Source organism: Budorcas taxicolor, chromosome 8, assembly GCF_023091745.1.
Source record: "Budorcas taxicolor isolate Tak-1 chromosome 8, Takin1.1, whole genome shotgun sequence".
Taxonomy (NCBI): domain Eukaryota; kingdom Metazoa; phylum Chordata; class Mammalia; order Artiodactyla; family Bovidae; genus Budorcas; species Budorcas taxicolor.
In genome coordinates this window covers 42,712,403-42,737,869 of record NC_068917.1, presented here as the reverse complement: position 1 = coordinate 42,737,869, position 25,467 = coordinate 42,712,403, and the positions used below count along the sequence as shown (strand labels likewise).

General features: G+C 44.7%; 1 protein-coding gene across 2 annotated transcripts in view; it reads left to right on the top strand.

The window, feature by feature from the left end:
* The window catches only part of RCL1 (RNA terminal phosphate cyclase like 1), a 105,713-nt gene that overhangs the window by 55,717 nt on the left and 24,529 nt on the right, over nt 1-25,467 (top strand). Inside the window, exon 9 of one of the 2 annotated variants that reach the window (XM_052644862.1) lies at nt 6,672-8,045. The exons of the other annotated variant lie outside the window; for it this stretch is intronic. Coding sequence (XP_052500822.1) covers nt 6,672-6,822 — 151 coding nt within the window. The 3' untranslated portion in view covers nt 6,823-8,045. Of the gene's footprint in view, nt 1-6,671; nt 8,046-25,467 lie in introns of those variants that run through there. 2 annotated transcript variants of the gene reach the window in all.

The window sequence follows — 25,467 nt, the reverse complement described above, 5'->3', positions numbered from 1 at the left end:
CTGGGAGCTGCTGGTCGAGCCTGCTGTTCTTTGGGTTCGTTGCCTAACTGCTCTCTAGGAGCCAGTACAACACTTGCCGCTGTATTTACATCTTGGGAATGGTTTGAATGCTGCAAAGCCCTGCCAACTTACTATACTCTTTGAGCCGCAGAACACATTTGGAATATGGTAAAAACACGTGATATCCTTACTTTTCAGATGAAAAAGAGGTCACCTGCTCATAGTTAGTTGTTGGCTGAACTTGGCCTGGGGCCCCCATCTCATGAAAGTGCAGCCTACCTGGCTCTCTTGTTTCCTGTTGCCTTATAATGGAGTTTAATAACTTCATTCCTGGAGCAGAGGTCAGTGGGGCTTTGGGAAAGTTGCTCTTTGGCAGAAGAAGTACCACCAATACATCTAAAAGCTGCCGTGTACTGACTTCAGGGGGCCCCATTGAGCAGATTCTCTTCCCACCCCTCAGCTTGCAGATCAACTCCTTAGACCCCAGAGGTAGGTGATTCCAGTGTCTGAGTGGCTTGGTGGAGCAGGAGGCAGGACCCTCTGGCATGGTTTGGTCTGCGGAGCTGCCAGAGGGAGCTCACTGACTCCTCTCACTGCCATGCTCTAGCAGGCTTTAGAGGGGGACCTGCTAGGAGGGGCTGTATTTTAAGGGGCAGTGCCAGGCAATCTGGCAAGTTCCAGGCAATTGGGATCAAATGGGCAGATGACTGTGAGCCCAGTGGCCTTCACCTGTTGACCAGTAGTGGTGGTGGGAACAACCTGCTCTTGGAAAATACCCAGGAAAAATAAATTACCTCTGTGCTCTAGGAGTCTCTGAAACCTGCTTGTCAGATGGACTGGAGCCATTCACAAAAAGTAGGTTGTTTATATATATATAAATCACTTTGTTCTGGGGTGGGGGAAGCTCACTCTGGATACTTCTCTGAGTCAGGATTTAAATTCTCTGCACAGGAGTTGCATAGTCCCAGTTGCCTAAAATGGTTAATCTGAGAAGCTGCCAGTCACACCATGTGGGGTTTATCTGTAGAGGAGCAGGGCTGTCCTCCGTATCCCCTGGGTACCTCTTCTGCCTGGCTCTGTGGCTGGGGTGTAAATCCAGGAAGTGTGGGTCTATTGTATGGTGTTTGGAAGAGAAGGAAAGGGGAGTGGTGCCTTAAGGGCCAACATGTGGCTGTGGCCATGCTGAGCTGTGGGACTGTGGAGGAGGATGTGGGCCAGCCCTGAAGGTGACTTTGTTCAACTGCATGTAGAGGTGGGTGAATTTATTCTGTTTGATTTTCTTAAGGAGATTGTTAGGATTCCATATTGTCTGAGGTTATTTCTCATAGCAAAAAAAAGCTATATTTGCATTTTATTATCCCAAGCAGCAAGCGACTTAGGGATAATGAGCCTGGAGGGGAAGGGGATCATAAGACATACCTTAATACAGCCCTTACACAGTCTTCTTCAGACTGGCTGGAGGGTTGGCAGAACATTATGTAAGAAGTGGAACCGACTTTGCTTTTTCTAACACTTCCAAAGGCTACAAATACCCCATGCAACTATGCAGGCCTGCACACTCAAGCCTGTGTTTCTGCCGTCCTTCTCCAAGAGATCAGAAGCAGGCTGTGGCCTCTTAGGAATTCTGCCAGATGGGGAGGGTGTCTGGTTTTTCTAGCACAGTTGAGTGATTCAGGTGGAAGAATGAAGTAGCCTGGGGAGGCTTTCAGGCCTGTGTGAGAACCGAGGCAGCAGCAAGAGAGAACAGGCTGTTTGCTTCTTAGAATGTAGACGAGTGGGTGAGATAGCTGGCTTTTTCTTCATTACTGCCAGCTGGAAGCTTTGCCCACAGATGTGGACTATTTATCTGTGGCTTTGATGTCTTTGTTTTCTTTTTTCCCTAGGGCAGGGTTGAGGTTGTAAGGCTGGGACAGAAAGCGAAAATCTGAAAATTTCAATTGGTTAGTAAAATGGGACAGAGAAGGCAATGGCACCCGACTCCAGTACTCTTGCCTGGAAAATCCCATGGGTGGAGGAGCGTGGTAGGCTGCAGTCCATGGGGTCGCTAAGAGTCAGACACGACTGAGCGACTTCACTTTCACTTTTCACTTTAATGCATTGGAGAAGGAAATGGCAACCCACTCCAGTGTTCTTGCCTGGAGAATCCCAGGGATGGGGGAGCCTGGTGGGCTGCAGTTTATGGGGTCGCACAGAGTCAGACACGACTGAGTGACTTAGCAGTAAAATGGGAAGGCCAGCAGGGGAAGAATGCTGCTGCTGCTGCTGCTGCTAAGATGGAAATGAAATAGCACGATTTAAGGTGGAAGAGAGAGCAAAGGAGTGAGGAATTATTCTATGAGTGTGCACTCATCACCCTGCTCTCCAGGGTGGTTACTATTCCGTTTTGTAACCCCTGCTCAAGCAGAAAGGATATGCAGTTGTTCAGGCTTTCTTTTCCCCTTTTTGCCTTTTCCCTCTTTTGTCTAGATTGAGGACAGAGGGGTAGGAGATGGTGGAAAATACAATAGACTTTAGACTTAGCTTGGAATACCATGTGAGGATGGGAGCCAAGGATCAGTTCTTTTTTTTTCTTAACTTCACAAAATTTTAACCAGCTTTCAGTTCAGTTCAGTTTAGTCCCTCAGTTGTGTCCGACTCTTTGTGACCCCATGAACCGCAGCACACCAGGCCTCCCTGACCATCACCAACTCCCGGAGTTCACCCAAACTCATGTCCATCGAGTAGGTGATGCCATCCAACCATCTCATCCTCTGTCATCCCCTTCCCCTTCTGCCCCCAATCCCTCCCAGCATCAGGGTCTTTTCCAGAGTCAGATCTTCGCATCAGGTGGCCAAAGTATTGGAGTTTCAGCTTCAACATCAGTCCTTCCAGTGAACAGCCAGGACTGATCTGCTTTAGGATGAACTGGCTGGATCTCCTTGCAGTCCAAGGGACTCTCAAGAGTCTTCTCCAGCACCACATTTCAAAAGCATCAATTCTTCTGTGCTCAGCTTTCTTTATAGTCCAACTCTCACATCCATACATGACTACTGGAAAAACCATAGCCTTGACTAGACGGACCTTTGTTGACAAAGTAATGTCTCTGCTTTTTAATATGCTGTCTAGGTTGATCATAACTTTCCTTCCAAGGAGCAAGGGTCTTTTAATTTCATGGCTGAAGTCACCATCTGCAGTGATTTTGGAGCCCAGAAAACTAAAGTCAGCCACTGTTTCCCCATCTATTTGCCATGAAGTGATGGGACTGAATGCCATGATCTTTGTTTTCTGAATGTTGAGCTTTAAGCCAACTTTTTCACTCTCCTGTTTAACTTTCATCAAGAGGCTCTTTAGTTCCTCTTCACTTTCTGCTATAAGGGTGGTGTCATCTGCATATCTGAAGTTATTGATATTTCTCCCAGAAATCTTGATTCCAGCTTGTGTTTCCTTCAGTGCATCATTTCTCATGATATATTCTGCATATAAGTTAAAGAAGCAGGGTGACGATGTACAGGCCTGATGTACTCCTTTTCCTATTTGGAACCAGTCTGTTGTTCCGTGTCCAGTTCTAACTGTTGCTTCCTGACCTGCATACAGGTTTCTCAAGAGGCAGGTGAGGTGGTCTTGGCATAGTCAACAAAGCAGAAATAGATGTTTTTCTGGAACTCTCTAGCTTTTTTGATGATCCAGTGGATGTTGGCGATTTGGCCTTTTCTAAAACCAGCTTGAACATCTTGGTTTACGGTTCACATATTGCTGAAGCCTGGCTTGGAGAATTTTGAGCATTACTTTACTAGCGTGTGGAATGAGTGCAATTGTGCGGTAGTTTGAGCATTCTTTGGCATTGCCTTTCTTTGGGATTGGAATGAAAACTGACCTTTCCAGTCCTGTAACCAGCTTTATTGAGATATAATTCACATACCACACAGCTTATTAAAATTTACAATTTAGTGGGTTTTTAGTTTATTCACAGAGATATGTAAATGTAACTACAGTCTAATTTTAGAACATTTTCACCACCCCAGAACGAAAGTCTTGCCTCTTTACAGTTATTCCCAATTCCTCTCATCCCACCTTTGCATCTCCAGGCAACTCCTAATCTGCTTTCTGCTGCTGTAATAGATTTGCTTGTTCAGTTCATATAGACATAAACAATATGTGATTCTCTGTGACTGGCTTGTTTCACTGAACAAAATGTTTTCAAGGTTCATTCAAATTATCACATATATCAATACTTCATTCCTTTTTATGGTTGAATAATATTCCATAAACCACAATTTGTTTGTCTATTCATCAGTTGATAGGCACTTAGGTTGTTTGTACTTTTTGACTGTTATGAGTTAATGCTGTGTACAAGTTTTTGTCTGGATATATGTTTTCATTTTTCTTGTGTATATACCTGAGTGGGACTGCAGGATCAAACAAGTGACTCCCTGTTTCACATTTTGAGAAACTGCCAGACTGTTTTCCACAGTGGTGGTACCATTTTACATATCTACTAGCAGTGTTTGAAGGTTCTGTTTCTTCATATCCTCACCCATACTTTTGTTATTACCTTGTTTTTTTCAGCCTTTCTGTTGGTTTGTGAAGTGGTATGTCATAGTGATTTTTATTTGTGTTTCTGTAATAACTAATGTTGAGTTTCACATGCTTGATGCTATATGCATATCTTCTTTAGAGAAATTTTTATTCAGATCCTTTGCTCATTTTAAAATTAGGTTATTTGGTTTTTTATTATTGAGTTGTAAGAGTTCTTTATATGTTCTAGACACCAGACCCTTATGAATTAAATGATTTGCAAATATTTTCTCCCTTTCTGGACATTGCCTTTCTACTTTCTTAATAATGTCCAGACAAGATTTTAATGTTGATGAAGTTCAGTGTATATCTATTTTTTCTTTTATCACTCTGCTTTTGATTCTGTATCTAAGAAATCATTGCTTAACCCAAGATTATAAAGATATTCACTGATGTTTTATTCTGTGAGTTTCATAGCTTTAGCTCTTGCATGCAGGTCTTTGATCTGTTTTGAGTGAACTTTTGTGTGATATGACGAAAGGGCCTAGCTTCATCTTTCTGTGTGTGAAGTTGTTACAGCACCATTTGTTGAGATTATTCTTTCCTCATTGAATTACCTTGGCCCCTTTTAGAAAATTAGTTGGCCATAAATGTGTGGGCTCATTTCTTGACTCTCAGTTCTGTTCCATTGGTCCTACATGTCAGGATCAGTATTTTGAAAGCTCCTGGGGTGATTCCACATGCATTCTGGGTGGCGAGCATTTGGACAGTTTGATTAGGAGGCAGCACAACGCAAGGTTGCTGAGGTACTTCATGAAAGACGTGCAGATTGTCCGTTCTTAACTAAACCAGAGTTTCCCAAATTGGGCTGGTAAGGGTCACCAGGGATGAGGAATTACCTGGGGAGACAAGGCCTGGTTCAGGGTGGAGGGGGACATGTGGCCTGTATTTCTGGGCTCTCCAACATGGACATTTTCTCTTCACCAATTGCCACTTGATTGAAACCTTCAGGAAGTTGCTCGTTGAGTGAACTATGGTCAGTCCTATGATCAGTCTGCTGGAGTGATGCCGGATCTGCTAGGCCAGACCAGTAGAAGACTGCATACCGGAACCAGGGTCCTTCCACAGAACTGTTGCTCCCACAGTGTTCTTGGGGTGAAGCCATCACTCTGTCTTGCGGGAGATGACAAGAGAGAGCTGCTTGGAACTCCTCTCCATGTTTACTGTGGGCACCTTATTTGTTGCCTTCTGCCATATATGGGCTTCCTGGGTGGCTCAGAGGGTAAAGGATCTGCCCACAATGGGTGAGACTCAGGTTTGATCCCTGGGTTGGGAAGGTCCCCTGGAGAAGGGAACAGCTACCCATTCCAGTATTCTTGCCAAGAGAATTCCATGGACAGAGGAGCCTGGTGGGCTACAGGCCATGAACTTGCAGAGTTGGACATGATTGAGAGACTAACATTTTCACTTTTTCTGCCATATTCACACAAATATTTTATACCTACATTTCCTTCTCATTTGCCTTGTTTATTTAAATTTCTGATTATGGAGAAAGTATATATATGTGTGTGTATATATATATTTCAAGGATATTTATGTTGTCTGCCCCACTAGCCTGAAAGCTTCATGAGAGAAGGGAGTTTTGGTTGACGGCAATGTCTCCAGCACGAAGAACAGTGCCTGGCACATAGTAGGCACTCTGTAAATACTTATTGAATGAATGAAGGGCCTGTCAAGATCAAACAGTGGAGAGGGTAGCTTCTCTCTTTCAGCATCAGCAGCAGTCACTCTGCTTGGTTTTAGCTTCATGATACTGTGAATCATCAAAGCATGTGTTTCTCTGTATGAACCACTGGAGGATTAATGCCATATCCCTGTCTACTCTAATGTGCTTGTAGGACTAACCTCCCTACTTCTCATTTATTTACTGAGTTTGTCTAGTATGCATCTCTGCAAGCTGTCTAAAATCATCTTTGGAATCTAGCAGGCTGTAAATAAATGCTATTTAATCAGCTTTGATGAGAATTTCTTAATTTCAATCTTTCCTCCTGATCCGGGAAATTCAGTTTTAAGTTGGCAGAGGAGGAGAATTTTTGTAAAATCGAATTCCTCTTTCATTTTTCCCTCCTTTTTTTACCCCCTCCCTTTTTTTTTTAATTTTGATTTTTATTTTTTAGGATAGAATTTTTGCGGCATTTGAAGAGCTTTTTCCAGATTATGTTTAAAATCGAAACCAAACCATGTGGTGAAGAACTCAAGGGAGGGGATAAAGTGCTGATGACTTGTGTTGGCATTGGCTTCTCCAACCTTAGCAAGACCCTCAAGTGACATTGTCAGAAGATGAAAGGCCCAAAGGCTTCTAGACAACGCAGAAGCTGTCAAGGAACCAAAGGGACCAGATTCATCCAGGACTTTCCAGCTTCCCATTTGAAAAGAATCAGGATATCCAAACAAAGGACGTCTCTCTACCTTGTGGTTTTTAGCCATTTCTCCAGGGCAGACATTCCTCGGGAGGCCCAGTCACAGCGGGAGCTCCCTCGGCTTACCTGGATGAAGGGTGTGCCTTCGGGACCCAATTGGACTGCTACAGCATCACAGCTGAGTTTTAGCACTGCTTCCTGGCCCCACATCCCTGGGCTTCCGCCGTATGGCTATTTTCCAGACCTTTGGAGTTTGTTACAGCTCCTTCTGCAAGGACTGACCCCCCTGAATCTTGGTTTCTGTGTAAGGATTAAATGAGATACTATGAGTGGTAACCCTTTATGAATAATGCCATGTAATGCAAATGTCAGAAATTGGTGTGTTAGAACTTTTTATCCCTTGTCTTCTGAATGGACTACTATCTTGGAGATACACTGCTCCCCATCTGGTTCATTGTATGTGGATTTTAGGGGAATGAATGACTAGGGAGTGCAAGGATCCAACTAAAGTTATTGAAAATTTTCCATATCTCGGGTGTGCTATGCATGTTCTCATTTAATTCTCCCAATAGCCCAGTGATGTGGATTTGATTATCCCCACAAGAGAAATTCAAAAAGGATATTTTGTTCCTTTTGAAATTTGATAATATAGAGATATTAGCTCTCTTGATTTCAAGATCTAAGTATCAGAGTCTGGAGTTTTATGCTACTTGCAAGCTAGTAAGTTAGATTATTACTGTTTCACGGATGCTAGCAGAAAACATGGAAATCTCATGTCGTAGACAAAAAGCTTTGTTACTCAGAGCACAGGAAGCAGCATGAGCTTCACTGGTTTCTCTCTCCAATTCCCACAAGATGTGGAGAGTCTGCAGGTATGCCATGCACACCAGTGGTTTGCATCACAGGCAAGGAGCATGCACATGTGGGAACTCCACCTCTTACAAGCCTGCTCTTTGTTCCAGATAGGGACATTACTTCACCTCTCAAGACTGCTTGCTGTGAACACGTGATAGGAAAGGACTAGGATAAAAGCCTCCCCAGCAGGAACACTCAGGACTTGTGGCGATTGTACCTGCTGCTAGTAGAAGCTACAAGTGGTGTGTATAGGGGGTTCAGAGTTATTGGTGGTAGGGGAAATATCTGATTTTTCTATTAGGATTCCAAATGATATTGTCTACCTAGGGTGGACTTTTGAAGTAAAGCATGGTCTTTACCTCCCCAGGTCTCTTGGTATCCTTTTCTTTTTTCAGTAAAGGGGGTCCAGAGGAAGTTTGTGCTCTTGTGTCTGGGGGTGTGGGAGGATGTGGAGTGGGGAGCTAACACTAACAGGTCAAGCCATTTTGAACTGTGGTTGTCTACTTACTGAGAGCTCTGCATGCTGTATTAGATTGCTGTTGCTGCATAACCAGTTACTACAAACTTAGTAGCTTAAAGTAGTACCATTTATCATCCACAATTCTGTAGGTCAGAGGTCCTGGCCTGCTTGCTTGGATTCTTTGGTTATGGCTTCACAAGGCTAATGCCAAGATGCCGATCTCTGGGCAGGAATACATTTCCAACCACATTTGGATCATTGGCAGAATTGTTGGACTGGAGTTCCTGTTTCTGGCTGGCTGTCAGCTGCGGGCAACTCTCAGCTTATACATAGAGGCTGCCTGCATTCCTTGTAACTTGGCTCCCTCCATCTTCAAGCCAGCGACGGTGCATTGAATCCTTCTCATGCTTTGAATCTGACTTCTTGTGATAACTTATCTTAAGGTCATCTGGTCATAGAAGTACCTAGGTTAGTGTTTGAATAGCAGGGGCCAGGGCTCTTGGACATCTGAAAATTATGCCTACCACACATCAGTTCAGTTCAGTTCAGTTGCTCAGTCGTGTCCGACTCTTTGCAACCCCATGGACTGCAGCATGCCAGGCTTCCCTGTCATGCTCCTTCCTGGAGCTTGCTCAAACTCATGTCCATCGAGTCAGTGATGCCATCCAACCATCTCATCCTCTGTTATCTCCTCCTCCCGCCTTCAATCTTTCCCAGTGTCAGGGTCTTTTCCAATGAGTTAGTTCTTCACATCAGATGGCCAAAGTATTGGAGTTTCAGCTTCGGTATCAGTCCTTCCAATGAATATTCAGTACTGATTTCCTTTCAGATGGACTGGTTGGATCTCCTTGCAGTCCAAAGGACTCTCAAGAGTCTTCTCCAACACCAAAGTTCGAAAGCATCAATTCTTTGGTGCTCAGCTTTCATTATAGTCCAACTCTCACATCCATACATGACTACTGGAAAAACCATAGCTTTGACTAGATGGACCTTTGTTGGCAAAGTAATTTAATGCTGCTGACTTTTGAGCCCAGATCCACCCATGCTCAGATATAGAACTGAGGAACCACATGGCTTTGGCTGTGTCCAGCAGGAACTTTCTGTCCCTTGGGACAAGATTGGGAAATGGGTCCTGTTGGTCAGTTTAGGGTGACATGTAGACACCAGGCAGAACATTACAGCTAGTATAAGGGATATGAGCCTCCATCTGCTGTCAACATGAAAATGTCTGGTGGTCTCCAACCCTCTGACTGGTACAGCTGCTTCTGGAGTGGTAGTAGTGATGCTGTAGGCAATAGGAAGACACATTTAATATTAATATTTATTTAAGCAGCCTGCTGCAGGCTCCTTCTCACAGGCTCCTTCTCTGTGCCGGAGAGAAGCAACAGCTCTCCTTGGGCAGAGGTTACTGGTACTTCTTAGTGACATTCTGCTCCTGCAGTCTCTGCCTTGTTCTTAGCTTAGCTGCTGGTTGGTGCAGCTACCCCTAGTATAGTTTGATGAGAGATTCCAGTACTTTGAGCTTAGCTTTCTATCTTGACCCCTTTACTTCCCTCTGTAGACAGAGACAGATCAGTCTGAATTCAGTAAGACTAGTAATTTTTTTTTTTCTAAGGCATATACACGTTTTAGGGATCATGACAGAATCATGGCCTTGCCTTCCTATCATGTTCCAAGCTTTGCTTCTGTCTTCTGTCATCCTTCTCTGTTACATTCTGGGTGAACACCAGCCAGCCTCCTTCCATCGTGATTATTTACCATATTCAACAAGACAGTTGGTAAGGATGGGGGGAAGCTAGGGTGTTGCAACCTGATGTGTGGATGGGGAAAGAGCAGGAGGCACTGCTGAAATCGATTGCCCTCCGAGGGCAGCTGAGCCTTGTGGTTTGTTTGTTTGTCTTTATCTTTTCTGATAAAAAGTGGTGAAGGACATCATTGATTACACACCCAACCAAAAAGCCCCCAAACTTAGGTTGCTCTGTGGTGCCTGTCCTCTCATGGTCACTCCACAGTGAAAAATGGTGAGGTAGCCATCCCGCTAGGTCTTCTGTGTTGGGAGGCTCCTGGGTAAGGCCAGTGCTGACAGTTTCGAGGTGGCCAAGTGGAAGAGATAAGGGTATGAAAAGGCAGGGAAGAAAGTAGACAACTGGAGTAGAGGAGGCCTAAGGAAGTGGACAAAATTGTAGGTAGATGGAGAAAAGAAGACACCAGGGAACTAAGGGATTACTTTAATTTTGGCCATGCCTGAGGTGGGGGTGGGATTCAACTGGTGAGGTCAGGGCGCCAAAGCAGGGTGCAGAAGTGGATTTTCCAGGGTATTGGTTATGGTGGGTGGATTAGAATGTGGGGCCTCATTGACGTTACCTGTTGGTGCTTTTTTGGAGACGTGTGAATGTGCTGGTAGGTGATTATAACAGTCTATGGTGGATAGAAAAGCAGCATCACAGGCCTTGCACCCAGCCTGGACCTCTGCTGTTCCTCATCTGACTCCAGAGTGGAGAAGTAACTTGCCCTCGATCAGAGTTTCCATGTTTAGATCACCCTGGCCTGTTCTTTAGAAGTGAACAGTAGTTAAGAGGAATGTCAATAGGCAAGCGCAGTTTTTCTGTACTCTAGTTGACTAGGTCTAGGAAGCCATTTGAGTGGGAAATTTATCAGCGTTTGACCTCTTACAGAGGCCAAGCCACGTCACTCCTTTACTTAAGCAAATAGGGCTGCCATATTTGTCAGGAGCAGCCTAGGTCCAGGGCTCCTCTAATCCAAGTCTTTCATTTGGCCCTTAATAGTTAGATAGCCTGACTCCATGCCTGAGGCACTGGCCTTTGGTCAGCATCTATAGATGGACTAGGGCAGAGCTTAGAGCTTTTGGCACATGGGCCACTTCCTGTCTTCCTGGTTCTTCTGATACTGGTGGTTCTGGATATGGATCCTGCTCTGCTGATGCCCTTGTGTTAAGTCTACAGGGGTGGAGATGCTGATCTTGGGAGGTAAGAGGCCCAGCTTGCTTTCTGGCCCATTTCAGCTACTGACCAGCTGTTATGGCATAAGTATTTCACTTCCGCACACTTGGATTGCTTTTGAGAAATCAGGGTGGATATATGAGGCCTTGTACCCAGCCTGGACCTCTGCTGTTCCTCACCTGACTCCAGAGTAGGGGAGAAGTAATTTGCACTCCATCAGAGTTTCCTGGTTTGGGTGCCCCCAAAACCAGAAAGATGACCTCCATTGCCTCCTCCATGCCACTCCCATCCTCATAACATCAAGATGTTTTGCTGAAATCTCTTAGACACTCTTTATTCCTGTGTTTTTCCCCCCATTCCCAACCCTCTTAAAGAGCTTTACATCTAAAAATTTCAGGTTGATTAGTTTGCTAATAATTTCTACTGTGATTTGTGAAATCATGTATTCAAACTGATGAAGGTAGGTGAATTTCTAGAAATCAGAGACTGACTTAAATGAAGTAGCCTAACAATGACACATCTGGCAGCTTCATGTGTCTATTCTGTGAACACCCTGTCACCACACGGTCCTGAGGGTGGTGGACCTGCTGTTGGACTCACTGGTGGCCATTTGGATAACTGGTCTCTTGGGAGTGTATGCTGCCCCAGAGGAAGAGGAATGTTCGAGGCAGGTCCTATTCCTGGTGCATGTTGGATGGTAGGACTCCTGAAAATATCACTTTAGTCTTTAAGGGAAGATATTGGTGGGACCGTATATTTCGAAATGGTGCCTGGCTTTTTGCTTGGAGGGATCCAATTTCAGGTCATGACAACTGACCTCAGGTTTTAAATGCTGAGTACACTTGGCTCCCCATACTTCTCAAATTCTCCTCTCTCTGTCAATGCTCTGTTTTCACCTCTCTGCTGTTTTACCTGTTAAGCAATTAAAGGCATTGTGCCTAATATCTGTAAGCTTTGAAGAACCAATGGGAAGGCTTACCAAAAAAAAAAAAAAAAAAAAAAAACTGCCTTGAAGTTGGCAAAGAAAAAGAGCAAAAATAAATATCCACAAAATGAAGCATTTCCAAATTTAAAATGTTGAAAACAATATATATGAGTTTGTTTCTTCACATATATTTCCAGGCACACACAGTAATTGCAAGAAATTATTGCCAGTTATATATTATATGGCCAGTTGTTTGGCCAACCAAACAATTTAAAAGGCAAAATTATAAGGAGCCTTTCAGAAATTTGCCACATGGCTGTATTTCAACATGTGTGGTTTGGTGACACTGTCATAAGAGGCCTAGAAAGTGAAACCATGTAAGTCCTCCCCCCTCGCTGAGCCTCCTCTGTAACGTTAGAGCCTCAGCATCTCCGCAGGGACTCCCCCAGCCTATGGGGCATCCTCGACTACAGGTTCTCATACACCCCTGGGTGCCTTCTTCACACTTCACACCCTCAGTTATTGCTTAATTCTCTGTGTTAACCTGTTTTGATGTGAAGTAGGTCAATCTTTTACAGTTTGGTGTGCCTGTAGTTTTAAAATGTTATTTTGAAAGACTATTAAAAAAAGAGATGAATTCCATCATTTGTGAGGAAAGCTTTTGGCTTCTTGAGTTTCAGTAGAGCACTGTGGAAGTTAACAGGCTTAGGAATGAGACTGTGTTTGCGTCTTATTAAATAGCTGAGTCTGTAGCCACATGGCATTGGGCAGATCCTCTACCTCATCTGTAAAATGGGAAATAGCTGCTGTCCACCCTCGTACTGACAGGACTTATTAAATGGTTATGTGTTAAATGCTTAGGGGTCTTTTTAGCTATTAAACCCCTGATGAGGATTCAAAGCAGTCTTTTACCTAACAGGTTCATGTCTCCATGGGTCATAGGGTTTATCTTTATATCTGATACTTGGATGGACTCAGCCAGAAGACCAGAGGCAGGATGCGGCACCTGTACATGGGTTGGGGTCACACTGCCCCATGACATGCTATAGAGTTAAGAAGAGTGCCTACAGGCATCTCTGTGAAGTGCACCATGTTCTAGCAGGACCCAGCCGGTCAGGGTGAAGAGAGCAGGCAGGCCGCCTCAGGGCTCAGCATTGCTCAGCTACTGTGTGCACCAATCCAAATGAAGAACTCCAGTGTCATCCTGCAAGAGTGTTACAAGACTACCATGCAAGCACCTCATGTCATCAGAACTCCACTGTCTCCCTTCTCCCAGTATTGCTCTCAGTGTTTCTTCTCCATCAGGCATTCTCTTTACCATTCAGTTCTTAGCAGTCTTGTGGTCAGAGAGATTCTACCCATTATTTAAAAAAAAAAAAAAGTCCTCCAGAATTGTGTCTCCCTCTGATTGACTCCAAAATGACGAGATCTGGGTCCTATTCTCATCCCTGGAGTGGTAGGGATGTCAGCCTCAACCAAACTGTGTAGTTTGAGAGGAATGGGAAAAGTGGTTCCTGAAGGAAAATCTGAATGCTTTTACAAAGAGAAAAGACACTGGGAAGGCAGAAATAACAGTTGTCTACTATAGACTGCATTACCTAGTTCCCTGAATACTCTTGGGAGAATATCCTACATTACTGCTTGCCCACTGCCATCTTTCACCATCCAAAATCTTCCAGGATCATGGTATAGACTAGGGTGGACAGAACTTCCCTGGTGGTCCAGCGGTTAAGAATCTGCCTGCCAATGCAGGGGTCACAAGTTTGATTCCTGGTCTGGGAAGATTCCACATCCCACGGGGCAACTAAGCCCGTGCTTCACAACTACTGAGCCCATGCACCCTAGGGCCTATGCTCTGCAGCAGGAAAAGCCACCGCCATGAGAAGCCCGTGTATTGCAACTAGAGAGTAGCCCCCGTAACGCACAACTAGAGAAAGCCCTTGCACAGCAATGAAGACTCAGGACAGCCATAAAACAAAAAGAATTGAGTGGGCAAGAATGAATTCAGTTTAACACGTGTTTCCTGACAAAAGGCAAGACTTTTGTACCTAGAAGGCCAAAGTTAATATGAATACTGGGCAAAAGTTTATCATTTTAGCTAGTGGTATTCTTGGGCTGGAAGGAGAAGTATACCAGGATGATAACACAGAGGGAGGAGAACTGGCCATGGGAACACCATGTGGGCTGTGGACAGGAGGAAGGGTAGGGAGCCAGCTTGAAGAAAGGAGGATATGCAACGTCCATTGGTGCTTTCCATCGTGGTTCTGTCTTTTTCCACTTCTGGAAAGACAAATTCAGAAGTGGGGAGGAAAATCAGGGCTTTTTTCCATTGCCAGGAATACAAGAATTAAAATGATAATGACAGTGACATAAAAAGCTATCCCTAGAAGAGCACTGAAGACATATGTAAGTGATGACAGGAATTAGGATGGGGACATGATGGATATTCCTCTTATTTCCAAATAACTTGCACGATTTTGTTTTTATAGTTATATACCTGTTTCTCTGTATATCTCTGTAAATCTCAGGTGCAACTGCCATTATTTTTCATCAGCTGCAAGGCAAATAAAAGATCAAGCATCCCCTTTGTCCTCCTCCTCTACACCTTCCCTTAAAACACACAGACACACACAAGCAACTTACTTATGTTGTGGTTGGGGCCTGTGGAAGGAAGTGCCACAGATGGAGAGGAATCCAAGGCCTGCTCATGGTACTGCCTAAGTGGCTTCCCTCTACCCTTGCCTCTCTTCAGGATTCTGGGTGAGAGTACTGCTTCACCTCTTAATTAGATTACGTTAGGTCTGCTGTAATGTTTCCCAGAGCATGTTCTGTTGTACACTAGCATCATAGAATGCTTTCCCTGAAAAAGTGAAAAGAAAGTGTTAGTCGCTCAGTTGTGTCCCACTCTTTGTGATCCCATAGACTGTAGGCTGCCTGGCTCCTCTGGGCAAGAATACTGGAGTGGGTTGCCGTTCCCTTGTCCAGAGGCTCTTCGTGATCCAGGGATCAAACCTGGATCTCCCACACTGCTGGCAAATTCTTTACTGTCTGAGCCACCAGGGAAGCCCTTTTCCCTGAAAAGCCAACTTAATACAGGTGTAGACAGTGTTGCAGTCTGTAGTACGGGTTTGGAGGCCACAATGAGTACTAACATAGCAGAGGCCCTGAGGAGTCCTGTAGCTGAAACTGTCTTTGTTTTACCTACTGCTTTTCAAACTGACTTGGACATTGAACTTTCCATACCTCCCACTCCCAAAAAAGTATTGCATGTAGTGCTGTTATTCTGCAAATCATATTTGGCAGGTACTTGGTCAAGTAGGATTTTTTTTTAGAAAAGATAAACTCTGCCATTTGTGATTGGAATATTTGTAAGAAGCAAGCAGTTGGAATAAGAAGTCAAGCAGTTGGAATTTAGTGACTAACCCTTGCCCCCCCTTACAGCATTGACACCCACGCCCATGAGCTTCAGATTATGGGCCCCACCTAGTCCCATACCATCTTACCTTCTTATCTGGGCTTCTGGGAATTACAAGGTCAGAAACGGGACTAGGCTGGGATTTTGTGTGTGTGTTGTGATAAACTACAATGTCCCTAGTCTCTTGAGGGGGCTTCCCAAGTAGCTGAGTGGTAAAGAAGCCATCTGCCAGTGCAGGAGATGTGAATTCGACCCCTGGGTTGGGAAGATCCCCTGGAAGACAAGATGGTAACCTACTCCAGTATTCTTTCCTGGAAAATCCCATGTACAGAGTAGCCTGGGAGGTGGGGGTGGCTACAGTTTATGGGGTCACAAAGAGTCAGCCATGACTTAGCAACTGAGCACAATCTCTTTGAGAATCACATTGACTGTTCTTTCCTTCTCGGCTCAGAACCTTAACATGGCAGTGGAACCCACCTGAGCTGTCAACAGGAGGGGGTCAGAAGATGTTCTACTGACTTGGGAGCCCAGGGAGAGTGCCAGAACCCTGTGAGGGCTTAGCCCAAATCTTGGTAATAGGTCAAGGAGAAACCCTTGGGGAAGGAGCACCATTAAATGATTGGCCATATTTTTAGATTTCAAGCCATATTCAAGCCTGAGCCCCCAAACACCTGGATTTTCAGAACTCTGACCTGGGCACCACTTGCCAGGAGCTGTCACCAAGATGTGAAGACAGGGCCCTGAAGGCAGTGGGTCTGGGAATGTGGAGAGGGCTTGGGCTTTTAAACGGACATTTTAAAAGATGGTAGTTTAGTTGTTAATTTATGTCTGACTCTGGTGACCCAAGGACTGTGGCCCTCCAGATTTCTCTGTCCATGAGGTTTCCCAGGCAAAAATACTGGAGTGTGTTGCCATTTGAATTGCACTTGCAACAAGCCCCTACTGGCCCTGCTCCTCTGTTAATAAGCTGTCCAGAAAAGAGCCTGCCTGGATACTCTCTGAGTGTCTTCTTCAAAATGTACAACTTAAGTAGGAGCTTTCTGTTTTTTTTCCTCCAGCATGTTATGTTTTTTTATTTCAAGGAAGGTAAAAATGCAACTGAAACACAGAAAAAGATTTGTGTAGTGTACAGAGAAGGTGCTGCGACTGATCAAATGTGTCAAAAGTGGTTTGTGAAGTTTTATGCTGGTGATTTCTCACTGGACAATGCTCCATGGTCAGGTAGACCAGTTGAAATTGATAGTGATCAAATAGAGACATTGAGAAAAATCAGTGTGATACCCACGTGGATGCTTTTTAAAGCTGTTGATGCTGTACATCAAGGAAAAGCTTTTGCATCTCTTGACAACCTGAGTGGGTACTATTTGCAGTTCTGAGTTTTGTCTTCTGTGAGTTCAGAAGGTGAAATCGCAAAGCTTTAATCAGAGTCCTGAATGTGACCCAGGTTAGGAAATAACAAAACAAACTTGAACTCCTGTTCACCCACCTGAGAGGAAGAAAAATACAAAAGGAAGTGGAAAACAACCAAATCTCAGATGGAGGGAGCAGGTGGCAAGTGCCCTTCTTAAGAATACCAAGAAAACGACATTGGCACAGAAACCAGACAGTGGCGGGGGCAGGGAGCTGCCAGGGGAACAGCAAGGAGTCAGTCCCTCAGGGGCTGTCCTGGTTGTCTCATCTGTTTGCCCCTGACCTGAGGGGACTGCACACCAAGCACCTCATATGACTTGCATATTCTTGTGTGACTCCAAGTATTAGGAACTGCCACTGTTATGAGTAATGTACAAATTCACTTTAAAGTAGCACTGAATTCATAATTCATAAAATATTTTCTCAATGAACAGATGCCTTCATGTGGAAAGAGGTCTGTGAAAAATTTAGATGTTTAAAAGAGGTTCTCATGCTCTCTTGAAAAGATTAGAATGATTGTTATATTGAATGTAATTATTTTCTCCCCAGTGGTAGACTCCTGTTGGTTACCCATTTGGAATGTTTGAACTTCTTGGCGCAAATCTTGACTGTCTGCTTGTGTCTGGGGAACGGGTAGGTTAGGAGAGAGAAGCAATGGGAATATAATAAAGAGTGGCCCTTAGCAAACTGTGGATGCTGTATGCCATTACCACCATCCTCCTTCCAGCTTGCCCACCCTGCTACTAGGCAACAGTTAGCACAGGACCTGTAGTGGTCCTGCTCAGCCATTGGTTGTCTCCTCAGTGGGCCCCTCCCCCAAGCAGCCGTCGGTGAGTGACCGTTAATGATCCTGCTCAGTCATTGGTTGGTGCCACAGTGGGCCCCTCCCACAAGCAACCAACTGTCCAGGAGCAACCTTAGTGAGGCCATTCAGCCAACCTTCAGTGAAGTGCTCCTCAGGCAGAGAGTAAGGTAAGAGGCGGATCCTGGCCTTCTCCCCCGTGGCCCTCCAGCTTACCTGACTTCAGGCCAGTAAGTGAGTGGAGGGGCCCAGAGAACAGGCTGGGGGCTATGTCCTGGAGGGCTCTAGAGCTCTCGCCAAAGCCATGTGCTGGCTGGACCCAGGCCTTGAGGCTACAGTGAACCTCTCCCCTATCCCCACCCCTGTGACCTAATGGCAGCAGCCATCTGCCTAGAAATGTCATCTGCAGGACCTGGCCCCCACCATTTGAGCGGCCTGAGGAGCTAAAGGCGAGAGGTCCCGGGCCCCTGGCTCCCTCAGGGATGACAGCTGGTCAGGGTCTGGGGACCGGGTTCTGAAGGAACCATCAACTGAGAGCTTTTCAGCCAGGACCTGGACCTCACAGGGGAAAAGTTGAGCCTTGGGACCTCGCCATTTCTTGTCAGAATGGAGAATAACATTTGTTTGGTGGATATTTACAGAAACATTGTTATCTAACCATAACCTGGCCTCAAGAACAAAGGCTCTGACACCAAGAAGTCTGCAACAACTAACCATACTCCTTCACCTTTCCTAGAAAAGGACTTTGCTGAGAGCTCTTGCTGGGGGGAAGATTTGGGAGTTTTAAGGCATGAGCACCATCTCCTTGCACACCCCTGCAATAAACTTTTCTCTGTTCCAAACTCCCACATTTTGGTATTGTTTGGCCTCACTGTACATCGGACATATAAACTTACTTTCTGGTAACAGGAAGACTGGAGGTCATATCAGTTACTGAGCTGTTCTCAATCCTCATTCAAAAAGATGAAGTTCCATTTGGCATCATGATCTGCTGATACTAAAATGTGTCCCAGCTCAGCCTCCTTGCTTTGAGATAAAGTGCTGCTTTCTTCCCTCAGGATGTTTTCTTCTGTAATGTAGCAGCCTTGCAAGGTAGCAAGTGTTCAGATTTCCCTGACTCACAACTCCTACTCCTTTATGAATTTCAAAACACTTCCATGAACATTATCTCCTTTCATCCTCACAGGCATGTATATTTAGGCTTAGAGAAGCTGTGAGACTAAATCAAGTTCACACAGTTGGTGGAGAAACTGGAACATGAACACAAAGCATTTAGTTCCATTATATCTGAATCATGGTATGCATGTGTCTCTAGCCAGTCATACCTCTGTGCCCTTTTAAATGGGTATTCTTAAATATTTGTCCAGTACTTAGAGTTGAAGAAATAACAGAAGTAATTCCTGTGAGGAAAGGGTGGAAAAGGAGAATTCTAGAGGTAACATCCCAGCTCTTGCACATCTCAGCAAAACAAAATCCCTGCTTTATCATCTTTGTTGCCCAAGCATTCCCGTTGGAAGTTGTGTTAGGATTGTGTGTTTGTGTGTAAGTGTAACTAAGTGAAAAAAAAATAGGCTTAAGCAAAATCGGGAATGTATCAATCGTTAAACTCTAGGGAATTAACTTACTTTGGGCGTAGCTGGATCCATGGACTTGAATAATGTCATTAAAACGCATCATGTTTGCTCCATATGTCTGTTCTTCTATTTCATTCTCACCAGGATCTTCACACTGATGGTGGCAAGAGGCTGTCAATTCTTGGCTTACATCCTATCCTTTGAGCAGCTGGAACAGAGTCTCCGTAACAGTTCCCAACAATGTCCCCAAAGAATTGAGCATCATGGAATTGAGTTGTGTCATTTTCCCAACCAGAAATCAATGATTATAACCAGAGGAATTCACTGCTCTGATTGTCCTTGCCTGGGTCACATGCCAGTTCTTACAGCCTGAAGGAGTCAAGCTCCCAAACCATTTGCACTGAGGGTAGGGGAGGTGGTACGTCACAGAAAATATTGCTTCTGATGCCAAAAGACAAGAAGATAGATACTGGGCAGGCAAAGCAACAAATATGGACTATAGGCATGTTCTTCTGTCCACCTTAATGGGCTTCCTTGATAGTTCAGTTGGTAAAGAATCTGCCTCCAATACAGGAGACCCCAGTTTGATTCCTGGGTCAGGAAGATCCACTGGAGAAGGGATAAGCTACCCACTCCAGTATTCTTGGGCTTCCCTTGTGGCTTAGCTGGTAAAGAATCCACCTGCAGTGTGGGAGCCCTAGGTTCAATCCCTGTGTTGGGAAGATCCCCTGGAGAAGGAAAAATCTACCCACTCCAGTATTTTGGCCTGGAGAATTCCATGGATTGTATAGTCTATAGGTTTGCAACAAGTCAGACATGACTGAGTGACTTTCACTTTCACTTTCCACCTGAATATCTGGCAGCTTATCAATATATTCCTTTAAACCAGACTCAGGATGCTCCCTGAGCAGAGTGCTAATCAATACCATTTTCTCTATTCCATTACATTACAGATTAGTTCCCTGGGCATCTTAACAACTGGCTCCCTCTCATTCCACGTCTGTCTTTACCAGGTGAGGTAGCTGGAGAGCAGAGGGACTCATCCAGGACAGGGCAGAGTTCAGATCAGATCCTGGCACTAGACCTTTGGCTGCTGGACCAGAAGTTACCACTGACTTTGTCACTTGAGCAGTCCAGCAGAACAGCCTGTCTTGTCCCACAGCCTACCTGGGTCCTGCTAGGACCTGAGATTGGTATAGGTTGTAGCTGCACTGAGAGATCTATAGACTTAGAAATTAAGCCATCCTGGCCCGAGATAATCATAGCCTACTTAAGGCTCTGCAGAGGGTGGTGGGTCACTGTGCTCACTGCAGGGTATTCTTCCTGTCATTCAAAATATGGGCATTGATTTAGTTAAAAGAGCATGCTTGAGTCCCCAAAAAGAAACCATGTGGGAAGAAACATACTAGGTATCACTAGGAGTAGCCTAGGCTTGTGAGATTGGGGAGGAGACTTTCATTTTTTGCTTTATCTTTTTAAGTGATTTGGAAGGAGGCACCAAGCCATAGTAGGATATCTGGGGGAATCACTTTAGCCCTGAACACAGGGTTGAAGAAAACTGGCAGAATACCACTGATGGGGAACTGGGTGAGATCTGGGGATTGGAGAGACAATTAAGGACCCAAATGTTTGAGTCTGCTACAGACCCAGAAAACTGAAGGTGTTCCAAAGGTAAGAACTTTCTTTTGCAGTGACACTGACCCTGCTGGGCAATGTACTTGGTCCACTGGACCTGACAGTGTTAAGACCCTATTGGCCAGTGAGCAATGGTGATCATGGTCCAGCCAACCTAGCCTCCTCACTTCTGGGGAATTTACAAATAAGAGAAAGATAATTGTTAAACCAACCTCACCTAGATTTTGACCTAAAAGGGACTTGCCCAGCTTCTTAGTAAGGCTTTACATGACTCGCTCCTGTCATTAAATGTGTCCTGAAATGCTAAAGATTTGCCATTGCTAAGGATATCCAGCATAATAAAGTATAGTGAAAGTGAAGTCGCTCAGTCGTGTCCAACTCTTTGAGACCCCATGGACTGTAGCCAGCCAGGCTCCTTCGTCCATGGATTTTCCTGGCAAGAGTACTAGAGTAGGTTGCCATTTCCTTCTCCAAGGGATCTCCCCAACCCAGGGATAGAACCCATATCCCCCACATTGCAGACAGAGTCTTTTACTGTCTGAACCACCAGGGAAACTTTTACATTAATATATAAATCTGTGTAAATCCTATAGCAGCAGAGGGTTTCCTAAGTATTTACTACACAGGACTTCTCTGTGGAAATAAAGATCTCACCTTCCCAGGTGATTACTTTGGGAAGATCCTGTTCATTTACACAAGCAGGGGAGCACTTTACACTGTTGCCTGAGAATGACTGGTGGCCCCAGCTATACTTGGAACTGTCCTCGTTACTCTTCTCTCCCTCTGCTCATTGCTTCTCAGAATGGGCCTGTGACTATCCCCACCTTTACTTTGTCTTTCTTCTCTTGTACCAAGTGAAATCTGCAGAGACTCGACTGGCAGTGGCCATGGTGGTATCCTTTTGAAGCACTGGTATATCTAAGGATGCTGGTAGTTCTGGACCACTGAAATTTTTCTTGTATTACAAGAAAGGAAGAAATGGTAAAGTTGGATAAAATTGAGTCATTTTTTTCCTTTCCTGTTTTTCTGATCAACCATAAGCAAACCCTTTAAAAAACCACAGAAGAGATGTACCTGGAATAAGATGAAACTCTAAACGCCCATGGAGGAGGTGAGGTGGAGGAGGGGTGGGCAGAGGCCCAGATGGGTGGGCACAAAAGTTTGAAAGTAAGCTAGGGATGGGGCAGCTAGCCAAATCTCTACCATGCCCCCACTGGGGTCTTTTGATTAAATTTTCACAGGTCTACAGCAGTGCTGGTGCATAGCATGGTGTGAGAGTGGGTTATCTTTAAAGATAACTCCACCTTCAAAATTTGATACACTTAAAACAGCTAGTGGGCAGCTGATGTGTAGCACAGGGAACTCAGCTGTTATGACCTAGAGAGGTGGGATGGAAGCTGGGAGGAAGGGAGGTTCAGGAGGGAGGGGATATGTCTATGCTTATAGCTGATTCATGTTGTACAGCAGAAACTAGCACAAAACTGTAAAGCAATTATACTCCAATTAAGAAAGAAAAAAGACTTGACACACTTTCAAGTGGTATATCCAAGACTGAAAGTAATGCTAAAAAAAAAAAAAAAAAAAAAAAATCCCAGACCCAGGATTTTATTTCTCCTCCCCAAGACAGTCTCCACTGAAGAAACATCTTTAATGACTGTGAAGACACCAGCCTTCCTCAAGCTGGAGAACTTGGTGTGATGTGATCCTCTCCTACAGCACCCTCATCCCTATAGCCAGGTGCCCAGAGATTTCTAGAAGCCAAGGGCTCAGGTTGGGCTTATAGGTGAGTGAGGGAGGAGTTGGGGCTGGATAGGCCCTGAGGCATGGGCAGGCTTGGGTTGGGGTGAGAGAAGGAGAGACGAGGCTGGTGGCCCCTGACAGCGCCTAGGGGAGACTCGCATTGTGCAGAGAGGCTTGACCTGGACTCACTTACTTCCTGTGGGATCTCGATCACCAAAACCATCTGGACTGAAGGACAAGAACAGCTTGATCTAATCCTTAGAGCTGACCTCATTTGAATGCTAAATCAATAAATGATGATTTAATGGAGCTGTTGCTGGGAATCAAGTATCTGACATCTCAAATAGAAGACTTTTTTTTTTCCTAAAGCCACAACTTGTTCCTTGTTGCCCTTTGGGTTATTCTCTTTCAGTGGGAAGGTGGCTTCCCACCATCTTCCCTCCATGCTCCCACCCTTGAGGAGGCTTGAAAACACACTGAATAGCTGCTCCCACAATTATCTGGAAGGGCCCATCGTGTCCAGATCAGGAGATTCTCCCAACATGTAGAATGAGGAGTTAGAGAATGAAAGAGAAGATTATGGTCTTTTCTAAAGAAAACCTCTAGAGGAGAAATATCTGAGTAACAAATTCCAGTTCATATTCTGAACATCTCCCCAGTTCTCCGAGACTCCACTTTCAAGGAAACTGTGTGACTCTCAGCATGGTGCCTTTCATCCAGTACTGGTGATGTGCCACCCATCTCCATCTTCTATTAGTTTGCCATGGAGAACAGGCAGTCAAGCTATGTCTCTGTCTGTGTGTCTTATCCTAGAGACAAAGATGTCAGTTTCTTTTACTTCTTGTCTGTCCCTCTGTTCCTCTCCCTTTCTTGTGCCCTGAGAGGTAGTCTTGGAATGTGGGGTTGGCTGTTGGGAATAGAGAAGGATGAGTCCCATGTTCTCCAGGATGGTTACCAGACAAACTGCCCAGACAAAGGCTGGGAATGGGGCCGTGGGTGCCAGATGTTGGGTGCCTGGCATGCTCCCCACTCTGCCAAGGCACATGGTTCTCATTGTCTCTGTTTTCCCACCTTGCAGCCAGTCTGTGAATGCCCTCTTCTTCAAATACTTGAACCTCTTGGAATCTGGGCTCTGAACCCAATTCCACTGGAGTTTAGTCTAGGCTACCCTATCAGAATTTCCATCTAGGCTTTCAGTTATTTTCAGAGAAAAACTGAGACGGGAGTAGTGGAATAGGAAAGTGGTCTAAGGACAGTTATTCTGTTGGTGTTCAGTAGCTAAGTCATGTCTGACTCATTGCCACTTCATGGACTGCAGCATGTGAGGCTCCTCTGTCCTCCACTGACTCCTGGAGTTTGCTCAAATTCATATACATTGAGTCAGTAATGCTATCTAACCATCTCATCCTCTGCCACCCCCTTCTCCTTTTGCCTTCAGTCTTTCCCAGTATCAGCCTCTTTTCCAGTGAGTCTGCTCTTTGCATCAGGTGGTCAGATTATTGGAGCTTCAGCTTCAGCATCAGTCCTAATGAATATTCAGAATTGATTCCCTTTAGGATTGACTGATTTGATCTCCTTGCTGTCCAAGCGACTCTTAAGATTCTTCTCGAGCAACATAGTTTGAAAGCATCATTTCTTCGGCACTCAGCCTTCTTTATGGTCCAACTTTGACATCTGTGCATAACTACTGGAAAAGCCGTAGCTTTGACTATATGGACCTCTGTTGGCAAAGTGTTGTCTGCCTTTTAATATGCTGTCTAGCTTTGTCATAGCTTTCCTTCCAAGGAGCAAGTGTCTTTTATTTTCATGACTGCAGTCACGATCTGCAGTGATTTTGGAACCCAAGGAAATAACATCTGTCACTGCTTCCACTTTTTCCCTTCTATTTGCCATGAAGTGATGGGACTGGATGCCATGATTTATTTTTTCAATGCTGAGTTTCAAGCCAGCTTTTTCACTCTCCTCTTTCACTCTCATCAAGAAGCTCTTTAGTTCCTCTTCACTTTCTGCCATTACGGTGGAATCATCTGCATATCTGAAGTTGTTGATATTTCTCCTGGAAATCTTGCTTCTAGCTTGTGATTCATCCACACTGGCATTTTGCATGATGTACTCTGCATAGAAGTTAAATGAGAAGGGTGACAACATACAGCCTTGTCTTATTCCTTTACCAATTTTGAACCAATCACTTGCTTCATGTCCGGTTCTAACTGTTGCTTCTTGACCTACATACAGGTTTCTCAGGAGACAAGTAAGGTGGTCTGATATTCCCATCTCTTTAAGGATTTTCCACAGTTTTTTTGTGATCCACACACTCAAGAGCTTTCACATCATCAATGAAGCAAAAGTAGGTATTTTTCTGGAACTAACTTGCTTTGTCCATGATCCAACAAATGTTGGCAATTTGATCTCTGGTTCCTCTGCCTTTTCTAAACCCAGCTTGTCCGTCTGGAAATTCTCATTTCACATACTGCTGAATCTTGGCTTGAAGGATTTTGAGCATAACCTTGTTAACATAGGAAATGAATGCAACCTTGCCCTTTGGGTTTGGAATGAAAGCTGACCTTTTCTAGTCCTATGGCCACTGCTGAGTTTTCCAGATTTGCTGACATAATAAATGCAGCACTTTCCCAGCATCATCTTTTAGGGTTTTCAACAGCTCAGCTGGAATTCCATCACCTCCACTAGCTTTGTTTGTAGTGATGCTTCCTAAGTCTCACTTGACTTCATGCTGTAGGATGTCTGAATCTAGGTGTGTGACCATACTATCATGGTTA